The sequence below is a fragment of the Natator depressus genome, chromosome 6 (genome assembly GCF_965152275.1).
Source record: "Natator depressus isolate rNatDep1 chromosome 6, rNatDep2.hap1, whole genome shotgun sequence".
Lineage (NCBI taxonomy): Eukaryota > Metazoa > Chordata > Testudines > Cheloniidae > Natator > Natator depressus.
This window is the reverse complement of record NC_134239.1, coordinates 107788300-107801064: the sequence shown is the minus strand read 5'-3', so window position 1 is coordinate 107801064 and position 12765 is coordinate 107788300. Positions and strand designations below refer to the sequence as shown.

At 46.0% G+C, this 12765-nt stretch overlaps 1 protein-coding gene across 2 annotated transcripts in view; it reads right to left on the bottom strand.

Moving 5' to 3' along the window:
• Window positions 1–1076, bottom strand: part of EVL (Enah/Vasp-like) — a 215819-nt gene extending 214743 nt beyond the window's left edge. The window contains exon 1 of one of the 2 annotated variants that reach the window (XM_074956230.1): window positions 610–1076. In XM_074956230.1, coding sequence (XP_074812331.1) covers window positions 610–756 — 147 coding nt within the window. In that variant the 5' untranslated portion in view covers window positions 757–1076. The remainder of the gene's footprint in view (window positions 1–609) is intronic. The other variant, XM_074956229.1, reaches the window with a different exon arrangement.
• Window positions 1077–12765: the final 11689 nt, after the last annotated feature.

The window sequence follows — 12765 nt, the reverse complement described above, 5'->3', positions numbered from 1 at the left end:
GCCCAGAGATCCAGCGCTCCACCCCAGCCAGACTTCGCCGGGAGCCTCAGCAACCCGGCCAGCCGCCCGCCTTCATAAAACCACAGGCGAATGCATGACCCGCGTGGGTCCGGCAGCACGTCTGCCCCCACCCCTGAGCCCACAGCCTCCGCCCTGCCCGCGGGGCTCCCCTCCCGCGCCGCGAGCCAGGTGCGTGTCCGGGGGCGGGGAACGAAGCTCGCAGCCCGGCGTGCCCGGGCAAGGCAAGGGGCCGCCCCCGGGGATACGCGCGCAGCCAGGTGGGCGGAACCCGCCAGCCACGGCCATGGCAGCGGGGCGCCGCCGCGAGGAGGGGGCCGGGGACACGCGGCCCCTGGGAAACACACGCCTGGCCACCGGGCGGGGGGCTACCCGAGCAGCCAACCAGCCCCCGGGGCTCCCAGCCGGGGAGAGGCGGGGCTGCAGCCGGGCGCACGGGTTCTCCTCCCGCCCGCCCGCGGGAGGACCGGACGCCAGATGGGACGCTCCTGCCATGTCGATCAGCCGCCCCCGAGCTGCTTCCCCAAACCAGCCGCCTGCTGCTGGGTCCCGCTGGGCGGGTCCGTCGCCTCCCGCCCCGGCCGCCCTCACCTCATCTTCCCTGAGATCGGGGGACTCGCTCGGTGCGTCCCCGGGGAAGCTGGTCTGCGAGTCCGGCTCGGCGAGCTGCGGCCGGGTGATTAATGTCGGACCCCCCCGAACGCGGTGGACGCCAGGGAAGCGCGGAGGCTGCCGCATCGGCTGCACGAAGCGGGGCTGGGGCTCCCTGCTGCTCCGGGGCTGCTCTCACCCCGCGGCCCTTGCAATCGCATCTTCCGGCGTCAAGGGCGCTAGCTGTGGAGCTGGTCCTCGGCGGCTGACAGCTGTTCCCGGGGCCCTGCCATCTTCCCCGCTCCCTGGGCGCGTGAGAGAGAGGAAACAAACACAAAGCCAGCGGAGCTCTGCTGCCCACTGCTGCCGACAAACGCTTCCGCCAGCCTGCAGCCACCCCACTCCTGCTGCCGCCGCTGGGAGCTCGGCTTTTCCCACGGCAGCCAGCCCACTACATGCGCCACCCGCCAACCCAGACACACACGCAGATAACGCGCACAGTCATGCACATGTGCACCCCGGAGACATGCACACACACGTGCGGTGTTTATGCACCTCCCACATAACGCAGAGACTACAGTGCCCGCAGAGCACATGCACAGACATGCATACAGACCCAGCACACACACCATCCATAAACACACACATCGGACGATACTGAGCACAGCATATGCACCCACAGAACAAACAGCAATCTGTACATACAAGCAGTACTGCAAATACACACCTAGCGCACTCTCAGTGCTATAGAAATAATACATCATAATAATGCTGTGTACATTTTACAGTGGTTCTGGGGCTTTATGCACTCATTGGGCAGTGATGCCTTTGTGGTAATTGCTATTTTCAGTTTTCATTCAGGTGCTCAGAGGTTAATAAGGCACCTTGTGAACAAACAGCTAGTATGAGTTAGTAAGGGCCTGTGGACCAGTTTTTTAATGGATAGGAAACCATTAGAAATGACCAATGGTCCTATTTATTTGCTCCAAAGTAAACTTTACATTCACACACATTTTTCATAAATATGATTAACTTTATTTAGTAATGCTTGGAAAGTGAGAATTATCTTCTCTTGATTGTTTACATACATCTGGCCCGGAGAGTCCAAAGAAGGCACAACACATTTACTTGCATGTAGGAACAGAAGAGTCTGTCAGAAAGCAGGCGTGATACGCAAGGTGTCCCATCAGTTACCTCCCAGTAACCCCATCAGAGGGGATTTGGATGAGTTTATGCAGGTGAATGTAATAAGCTTATCTAGAAATGATGAGAAAAAAATAAAACCTATTTTCTTTGGCTTTTCTGTGAGAACCCTTCAAACCAGCCCATGTGCCATATGGCAGATTGCCCTTGTTCGCTTGTATTTTATTAACCTATGGAGTTTTATAGCAATTTTAATTGCATCTGAACTATGAATAAAAGTGAGAATGTTGATTTTTATTTTTAAATAAAATCATTTCTTAAAACTAAAGTCCATGATGACAAATTACAGTATGAAATGGGGGGAGGGGAGAGAGAAAAAGATCAGGGGACAGAATGTGTAAATATGGTTAAGATCTAAAACCAAAGTAGGCAAGAAAATCTGATGTAAGCCTGCAACAAAGCATTTATTCAGATACCTTAGGCCTCAGCTTCACAATACACAGGGTCACTGAATGCATCCGCTGAAGTGAGCTGTAGCTCACAAAAGCTTATGCTCAAATACATTTGTTAGTCTCTAAGGTGCCACAAGTACTTCTTTTCTTTTACATATTATACAGAATCGTGGTTCTTTATAAATAGAGTATGCTACACAAGATGCCTCCATAGTAATGATACATCTATTCACATACAATTGTGCATGAGGAGGGGCTGTAGGCCATTGGTTAGAGTCAATGATTGGGTATCAGGATTCCTGGCTTCTAATCCTAGCTCTTAGTAGATATTACCCTCAGGCACCTTGCAACCTCTCTGTGCCTCAAATTTCCCCAGCTGTAAAATGTGTATAATACCAACCTCTCTAAGGTGATGCGAGGCTTACGTGTTTGTAACATGATGAAAGGGGATATAGAAGTGCAGAGAGTTATCCAAGCACAATGGCCAAATATTTTGCAAGTGACATATTCTTGTATTAAAGAAAAAAAAGGGAGAGGGCATTTCATGTATTGCCATAAATGCACAACCTACCCTTTAGACTTCTCAGGCTGTAGACTACAAATTAGCATCTTGCATTACAAGTCAAATCCTGGTCCCACTGGAAACCACAAAGCTTCTCTCTTGATTGCACTGGCCCTAGCATTTGATCATAATGACATCACCCCTCAGCTGTCTTCACTTAGATCCACCACATGCAGAGTACCTTTTTCAAGGGGTTCAATCTTGTATTTTAGGCCCAGCCTACATGAAAGGGCTTGGTGCAGGGTTTTCTCTTAGGAGCCCTGTGGATTGGATGGAATCTACTCTCATAAGTGCAGAGCACCAGCGACCCTTTCCACCACTGCTACTCTATCCTTAGACTGCAGAATTAGCCATTCACCTGCTCCTTCTCTGGAATGGTAGTGTCAGTGAAAAACTGCATGCAGTCCTTCTGGGCAAACCCTCCATTGCCTGAGATGTCACATCAATAGCTGGTCAGATGGTGATCACTGAGCTGTTCCCATCAGAGAGACAATGTCACTTTGGAAACTACACTTGGATGTAGGAAGTGTCCTATGAAGAGATTTTTGCTACTTGATTTGCCCATCTTCTCATAATTTTCTCCTGAAGCATGTTTACCCCACACCACCCCTGAAGTGGCTAAGGTGGCTCAGAAGGATCCAATCAATCTTATAGGCTTCACCTGGGGGATAGTCAGGCTTGAATGATAAGCACTAATTGAAGACAAAGCCCTGTTGGGTAGGAGCAGGGTGGGCTTGTAAAAAGCCAGCAAGTTAGAGCAGCTGGGGGCTAAGTATGCCCTACAGTTGATAATGCTGATGTAATCCAAGGCCCCGAGAGGAAGAGTGAAATGACTCTATTTAGAATTCTAAGAGGGCATTGTGGATTAAATAGTAATTTATTTCTGATTAACATAGATGGATTATGTTTAACAGTTAAGGTCCAGAAAATGATAAATCATATCCTTTGGGATTGCAAAGGCTATACCTGTGAAAGGAGAGGTTTATATTGGAAACTCAAAATAACAAAATTTTCTTTGCAACTTCTAACAAGAATACAAGGAAAATGGGGTCCAATTTAAAAAAACAAACAACCCTCTTCTGTATTTCTTTAATACTGGGGAAGGTGTGAGACTCTAAGTCATGACAAAGGTACAAGATACAATTCAAGGTGGTCATAGGCTGAGGAAGCAAGTCTGCTACACCACCAAACTGAAGAAGAAGGGGGCTGCAGGCAGAGAGTCTTCAGTCACTCTCTGGGCACAGAGAGGTGGGTAGGAGGAAACCCGGGGGGGAGGGAAGCGCTGGGATCCTAGTCCTGCAGAAAGGGTTTATCCAGAGGAGTTGCAGGGAAGAAAGTCTGTGGAAATCAGCGTAGTAAGAAGCCCAGGGAAAGAGCTTTGAGTGTTGAGACTGTGTAGACCTTGGTTGCTGCTGACAAAGTCCTTGGGCTCGAACCCAGAGTAGAGGGTGGACCTTGGTTTCCCTACCAGCCACTGGGAAAGTGGCACAGCCCAGCACTTACAGAAGACTGCCTGAGATGGCATGTGGGCAAGTTGGCCAGTACGACTTGGCTACCCCAGAAGGGGAACCTGCATAGTGATCTGGCCAGAGGGCCAAGCCAGGAAGCACTGTGACTCCTAGTGAGCAAGTGGGGTCGTGGCAAAGCTAATCCCCAGAGACAGCCACAAGGGGTGTCCCAGCAGTGAGTAAACCCTGTGACATGAAGCTTCCATGCTTTCCTGAGGTTCATACTCTTGTATAAAGCCTGATGCTATTCAGAGATGTCGGATTTTCCCATCATCTGGATTTATGTACTTCCTCTGAAGGATTTTGCCAAAGTGTGTAGGACATTCCTTCATTAAAGTACCTCTTCAGAAGAACTTCTTACAGCATGGAGTTGGCTTAGCATATGCTGGGAAGATGTGGCAGTGCCCCAAGTCATTTTAATATATTTATTTCTAAGAGATGTTCTACGGAAGGGCAAAGTTTGACTCTAAACTTCCCCAAAGCTGAAAACTTCCCCAAAGTGTAGGATTTTTGCTTTGGCTCATTGTAGAGAGTGGGATAGCCACAAAGTTTAGATGCAAAGTCATATCCAAGCTTCCCCCAAATGCAATAGCGTTTAGATGTGGGGATTGGGTTTGGGTCCATCCATCACCATAAATTTATGCTGGGCTTGCTGTACCACCAACAGCAGCTGCATCCTCACTGATATCTGTAGTATTATGGGGTGGCAATAGCCTAGGTCCTGCCCTTGCCTTTTTATGATAGTCCAGAAAATTTGACTGATGAGAAACGGGGGGCCTACAGGCTAGTGCTAGAGTTGGCAACACACTAAGCATAGTGCAGACCCACAGATAGGCCTGTGCTGCAGTACGATGGGATGGGGCAGGAGCTGTAGCAGGAGAGAAAAATGGAAGTGTGCATTTGAACAAGGCTTGATTTCTGTGATGGGGTATATAGATGATTGGGGGCCCTTTGGCAGGGGCCTGCATTTCTGCTGTTTCCTAAGGAGGAGTCAACAACTGAGCCAAATAGTGTCATGGTTTGTTTGGTTTTTTAAATTAAATCCTAGGAGTGCTTTTCAGAATCCCAGCTAGAAGGTGAAGCGCAGCTGAACCTAGCTGGGGATGTGGTTAATCATGTGGGAAAACAGGTTTTTCAATCAGAAGCCAGTCTAAGACTGTGTTGGATACAGAGGAGGTGCTGTGCTTGTTTGGTTGCAGAGAGTTTGGAACGTACAGACTGTTAAACTGCATGTGGCCAGATCCTTTGCTAAACAGGAACTGGAAATGAACTGGAAATGCCAGAGCAAGTTTGTAGCTTAAACTGAGCCTCCTGTCACTTTCTCTCTGACTACTCAGACTGTGGCTCAGCCAGAGTCTCTTAGCACACACCTGCTGCTCTTTTTAGATACCACTGTGAGGCCACACTGCTTGAATGTGTGACATAACAATCATTTCTATGGCAACACACTGACATCATAAATACAGGATTAAGATTTCACCAAAAGCTGTAGCTGGAGGAGAGGCTGGACAGGGAAGGAAAGAGTCCTTATTAAAAACCTTGACATCTTATTAAAAACATTGACAAGGGAACACTGAGCGAACAGCCAAGTAAATTGCTCTTGCACTCTCTTCAGGTTACTGCCAGAATAAAAGTGTTTAAGATGTCTGAGCAGTGAGAGAGCAATGCGAAGGACAGATAGATTACAGTAATCTAACACAGCTGGGAAACAGATCCAACATTTTAATTCTGCCATCTAACAATAATGTCCAACAGCCTGGAGGCGAATCCTTCAGCCAGCAGTCTGAAACCTGGAACAATGCAGCTTGTGTAGTCCTGACAGTTAAACCCCACAGAACAATAGGGTTTGTTTCCTCCTGGAATGACTATATATTTTTTTCTAGATAAACCTGTAAAAGACAGATTTTCAAAAAAAGTTCAGCTCCCCGTTAGTACCTAGATCGGTGGCTAGATTTTCAAAATTGCACAGCACTCAGCAGTTCCCACTGAAAATCTGGCTACTTCTAATGGTGCCTGAATGTGATGGAGCTCTTCTGAAAATCAGGCCCTAAGTGCTTCAGGCTAACAAAAACTTCTGCTGAAAACTGACATCTAGAGTTGAGATTTTCAGTGGACTCTAAGGATATGTCTACACTTCAATTAGACACCCACGTCTGGCCTGTGCCAGCTGATTCTTGCAGAGCTCAGGCTAAGGGGCTGTTCAATTGCAGTGTAGACATTCCGGCTCAGGCTGCAGCCCGAGCTCTCGGACCCTCCCACCTCGCAATTAAATAGCCCCGCAAGCCCAAGTCAGCTGGCACGGGCCAGCCGCAGGTGTCTAATTGCAGTGTAGACATGCCCTAAGAGTTAGGCACCCATGTCCCATTGAAATACAATAGGAATTGGACAGCTAACTTTTGAAAATCTCTCTCTAGGACAGTGCAAATAGGATCCCAGTATGAGCAGGAATGCCCAGTTTGTTCTTCAAAACTCTGCTCTGATTAATAGCCTGAATTGAGGGGCTGTAGTTATTAATAATATACAAATCTCTGTAAAGAGTACAGAGTGAAAACAGAGACCCTGCTAGAAGAAAGAGCCTGCTTACTGGAATTTTCTTTTTTAATATTTTCTTCTCTTTGTCTTTAGTGCTCATGAAATGCACTGAGTTGAAAGAACTCTGCTGTTTGCTCAGAGCAGGGTCAGCATGGTGAGCAGCACACAATGTTCTACCAGTTTTCATTCTACTTTGCCTGCCGGCATGTGCTTCAACCCTGATCATCCCATGGGGGAGTCTTCATGACCTACTCCATCACTGATCATTATGTCAAGACTGCCGACAAGACTCACAATTAGATGGCAGTTTTTGTGGTGTAGACACATATCCATAGAGAATTCAACTGGGGTCCCTAACCTCATTTCATACAGGTTACCGACAGTGTGGTAACAACTGACATGGGGTGGACTAGCACCAGCAACCTAGAGGTGAAGAACCCACTTCCCACAAGACATCAAAAAGACATGAAATATAGAAGCCAAAAGGAGACCACACTGAAACGAATACAATACATAATCCTCATCCACTTACAACAAGGGAGATTGTACACTCTTGCACCCACATCACAATCATGATGCCGGGGAAAACTTCTATGTTGCTATGAATCGCCCTCTGACTGTCAAGGCTCCTGAGGCCAATTTTTATAGTAAATTATAACTCACCCTCTCGATACAATCAGGGTTTCAAATGAGTAGAGCAGCACTATTGGACTCAGTGCTAAGTGCCAAGTTTGTCCTGGACATTCTTCAGTGGCTCTTGATCTTCTATATTTAAAATATCCAGGGGCCAAACCTCCACTTTTTCCTGTGATGTGTAGTTAAAATTTAGCCTCCATCACTTGCCTTTTAGTTGTTTTATTAAGAAACCAAGTTCAATCCCCCTCTGTTGATTTAAATGGCAGAATATGAGCCTCTAAGCTTGGGGGCTACTGGTTGGAAGTTTTCTCTCCTTCTCTCTAACTGGAAGATACACACTTTTCTATGCCCTGTTCTTAGGGTTTGGAAGGATCCCTCTCTCCAAAACAACTAAGTCCCCCTTCCTGTCATGTGCCATCACTAACTCCACTGTAAAACTGCCTCCTTAATGCTTTCGTTAACCTTTTTTCTTTAAGATCAAATTAAGACAAATTTACTTGAGAAAATTTTAGCAACTTACTAGCACTCTTCTCCCCCCCACCCCCCATAACGTTCTGATAATATAGTAGTTCTCAAAGTTTTGTATTGGTGACCCCTTTCACACAGCAAGCCTCTGTGTGCAATCCCCCTTATAAATTAAAAACACTTTTTTTTATAGTTAACACTATTATAAATCCTGAAGGTGAAGGAGAGTTTGGGGGTGGAGTCTGACAGCTCACAACCCTCACGTAATAACCTTGTGACCCCCTGAGGGGTCATGACCCAGTTTGAGAATCCCCATGATATCTTTACACGTAGGCAACCTCCCTACATGGGAATAAACAGGAAGAACTAGAAATACTACTGAATAGTCACAACTATGACATAGTTGGCATCACAGAGATGTGGTGTAATAATACATACGACTGGAATATTGGTATGGAAGTGTTGCTCAAGAAAGACAGGCAGAGCCAGATTAACTCTCCTGTGGGCCCGGGGCTATTAGATTTTGTGGGGTCCCTGTATACAAGTTTTTTTCCTGAGAGGAAGTTTGGTGTAGGAAGGGGCTGGAACAGGGGATTGGGGTGCAGGAGAGGGTCTGGGGTCTGGGAGGGAGTTTGGGTGCAGGAGGGGGATTCTGATCTGGGGCAGGGGGGTGGGGTGAAGGAGTGGGTGTGAGGTGTAGGCTCTGGCTGGGAGGCGCTTACCACAGGTGGCTCCCAACTGTTGCATGCCGTGGCCCCACGCTGCTCGCGGAAGCGGCTGGCTGATAGCACGTCTCTGTGGTCCCTGGGGGGAGAGGGACAGCATGTCTCCATGTGCTGTCCACAAGCACCACCTCTGTAGCTCCTATTGGCCAGTTCCTGGCCAATGGGAGCTGCGAGGATGGTTCTGGAGGCGGGGCAGTGCACGGAGCCACCTCGCCTCCCCGCCAGGGGCTGCAGAGATGTGTTAGCAGCTGGCCGCTTCTGGGAGCAGCGTGGGGTCATGGCAGACAGGCAGCCTGCCTGAGCGCCCTGCTCCACCATGGGATTTTTAGTGGCCCTGGAGTTGGAGATCGCTGCCTGTGATTTATTTTTGTGAGGCCCCCCCTGGAGCCGGGGTCCTGGGCTGCTGCCCCTAAAGCCCCTCTCTTAATCTGGCCCTGAGGACAGGCAGAGAAAAAAGGGAAGTGGTGTGGCCTTGTATATCAGAGATGTATTCACATGCACTGAAACTGAGATGCAAATAGGAGACAGATGTGTTGAAAGTCTCTGGGTAAGGAGAAAAGGGGTAAAAACCCAGGGTGACGTCATAGTAGGGGCCTCCTAACCAGGGGCATCCTAACCTAACCAGATCACCTAACCAGGAAGAAGAGGTGAATGAGGCTTTTTTTAAACGACGAAAAAAATCATCCAAAGCGCAGGATTTAGTGATGATGGGGAACATCAATTACCCAGTCATCTGTTGGGAAAATAATACAGCAGGACACAGATTGTCCAAATTCCTGAAATGCATCTGAGACCGTTTTTTTAGAAGGTGGAGAAAGCTACTAGGGGAGAGGCTGTTCTAGTTTTGATTTAGACAAATAGGGAGGAACGGTTTGATAATTTGAAAGTAGAAGGTAGTTTGGGTGAAAGTGATCATGAAATGATAAGAGTTCATGATTCCACGGAATGGTAGGAGAGAAAAACAGCAAAATAAATATAATGGATTTCAAGAAGACAGACTTTAGCAAACTCAGGGAATTGGTAGGTAAGATCCCATGGGAAGAAAGTCTAAAGGGAAAAATAGTTTGAAAAAGGTGGCAGTTTTTCAAACAGACTTTATTAAGGGCACAAGAGCACACTATACAATATATGCGTAGGAAAGATAGGAAGTATGACAAGAGACCACCCTGGCTTAACCAGGAGCTTTTCAATGATCTGAAACTCAAAAAAGAGTCCTACAAAAAGTGGAAACTAGGTCAAATTACAAAGGATGAATATAAAAAAACAACACAAGCATGTAGGGACAAAATTAGAAAGGCCAAGGCACAAAATGAGATTAAACTAGCTAGAGGCATAAAGGATAACAAGAAAACATTCTACAAATACATTAGAAGCAAAAGGAAGACCCAGGACAGATGGGTAGGCCCATTACCCAGTGGGGGTGGGGTGGGGTGGGGTGGAGACAAATACAGGAAATGGTGGATATGCTAAATGCCTTTTTTTGTGCCAGTTTTCACCAAAAAATTTAGTAGCAATTGGACGTCTAACAAAGTGAACACCAGTGAAAATGAAGTAGGATCTGAGACTAGAGAACAAGTTAAAAATTTACTTAAACAAGTTAGATGTCTTCAAGTTGCCAGGCCTGGATGAAATACATCCTAGAATATTCAAGGAGCTGACTGAGGAGATATCTGAGCCATAAGAGATGATCTTTGAAAAGTCGTGGAAGACAGAGAAATTCCAGAGGACTGGAAGAGGGCAAAAACGTATTGTGCTAATCTATGAACAGAGAAACAAGGACAATTCAAGGAATTACAGTCCAGTCATCTTAACTTCAGTACTCCCAAAGATAATGGAGTAAATAATCAATTAATTTGCAAACACCTAGAAAATAAGGTGATAAGTAACAGTCAGCATGGATTTGTCAAGAACAAATCATGTCAAACCAACCTAATAGCTTTCTTTGACAGGGTAACAAGTCTTGTGGCTGTGGGGAAATAGTAGATGTGGTATATCTTGACTATAGTAAGGCTTTTGCTATTGTCTCACATGATCTTCTCATAAACAAACTAGGAAAATATAGCCTAGCTGGAGCTACTGTATGGTGGGTGCATAACTGGTTGGAAAACCATTCCCAGAGAGTAATCAGTGGTTCACAGTCAAGCTGGAAGGGCATATCAAGTGGGGTGCCACAGGGATCAGTTCTCTTCAATATCTTTATAAATTATTTAGATAATGGCATAGAGAGTACACTTATAAAGTTTGTGGACAATACCAAGCTGGGAGGGTGCAACTGCTTTGGAGAATAGGATTAAAATTCAAAATGATCTGGACAAACTGGAGAAATGGTCTGAAGTAAATAGGATGAACTTCAATAAGGACAAATGCTCCAATTAGGAAGGAACACTCAGTTGCACACATATAAAATGGGAAATGACTGCCTAGATAGGAATACTGCAGAAAGGTATCTGGAGGTCCTTGTGGATCACAAAATAAATATGAGTCAACAGTGTAACACTTTCGCTAAAAAAAGCGACCATCATTCTGGGATGTATCAGTAAGAGCGCTGTAAGCAAGACATGAGAAGTAATTATTCTGTTCTACTGAGCACTGATAAGGCCTCAACTGGAGTATTGTGTCCAGTTCTGGATGTCACATCATTTCAGGAAAGATATGGACAAACTGGAGAAAGTCAACAGGAGAGCAACAAAAATGATTAAAGGTCTTGACAACAAGATCTGTGAAGAAAGATTGAAAAAACTGGTTTGTTTAGTCTGGAGAAGAGAAGACTGTGGGGGGACATAACAGCTTTCAAGTGCATAAAAGGTTGTTACAAGGAGGAGGGCTTAAATTGCAGCAAGGGAGGTTTAGGTTGGACATTAGGAAAACCTTCCTATCAGGGTAGTTAAGCACTGGAACAAATTGCCTAGGGAGGTTGTGGAATCTCCTTCATTGGAGGTTTTTGAGAACAGGTTAGAAAAATACCTGTCAGGAATGGTCTAGTTATTACTTAGTCCTGCCTTGAGTGCAGGGAACTGGACTGGATGACCTATTGAGGTCCCTTCCAGTCCTACTCTTCTATGATTCTATGTCACCAAGCTCTCCCTTGTCTGAGAACATCACACAGAGAAGATTAAACTAAAAATACATTAGGTCAAGCAGAATTTTCTTTTGGACCTGCAGCCTTCTGTTATAACAGACAAAGCATTTGCTTTAAGCAAAAAGCCATTTTGCCAGAACATGTCTGCTTTTCCCATATATCTGATATTCACATACAAAGCTCATGGCAGACATGAATCCAGGGTCCAATCCTGCAAGCTGATGCATGCCTCAACCATACTTGGCTCCCTTGTACTTCAATGGGAATTGGGAGCACTGAAAATCTCTGACACAGTGTACTGTAGATCTGGAGTGTCAGTGCATATTCAAGCACAATTAGACCTCTCAATTCCCACATGGCAGCACTGCTGTGAGCTACAAAAGCATTCTGGGAGTTAACATGCAAATTAGTTCTGTAAGCATATTCTTTGCTTAAGATCTCCCATCTCCAGTGCTGATATATGAAATGGCTTTTTATCCAAGGTAAGTGTCCTATTATGAACTGTTAGTGTCTACAAATATTTATGGAGCAGAACAGAGTTTCCAACTTGCAAAACTGCGTTTTGTGAAATAGATTATAAAGCTTTTCACACAGCTTTAATTATACCTGAAAGGATAGAAAAATCTTAGCAAGAAATGAGCTAACATAGAGTTTAGTCACTGAGGGATTGATCTGATCCTGTTGTTACACCTGATTTACACAAATGCAAGTGTCTCCCAAACCTAGCCAGAGAGGGTTAGACACGTGTAAGTGAATCAGGTTCATCTGGTTTCTGAACCAGAACTCTCTCCCTAAGGGACCAGCGGAGATCAAGTAAAGGAGGATGGAGGGATACATCAATACAGAGGTCTGAGGGGGCCTCTAGTTTAATGAGGAGTAGCATGAGTTCCTTCTTTCAACAAGTTACTACTGTTCTGTAGTTGGACGTCTGTGAAAATAAAATTTCAGCAGTCAAGGTGAGAATGGAATTCAGAACCCTGAGCTAGGTTGTGTCCCATAGGAGGAGAGTCTGTCTACAGGCTAGGACACTTCCTGTTTCAATTCTTGTAGGAAA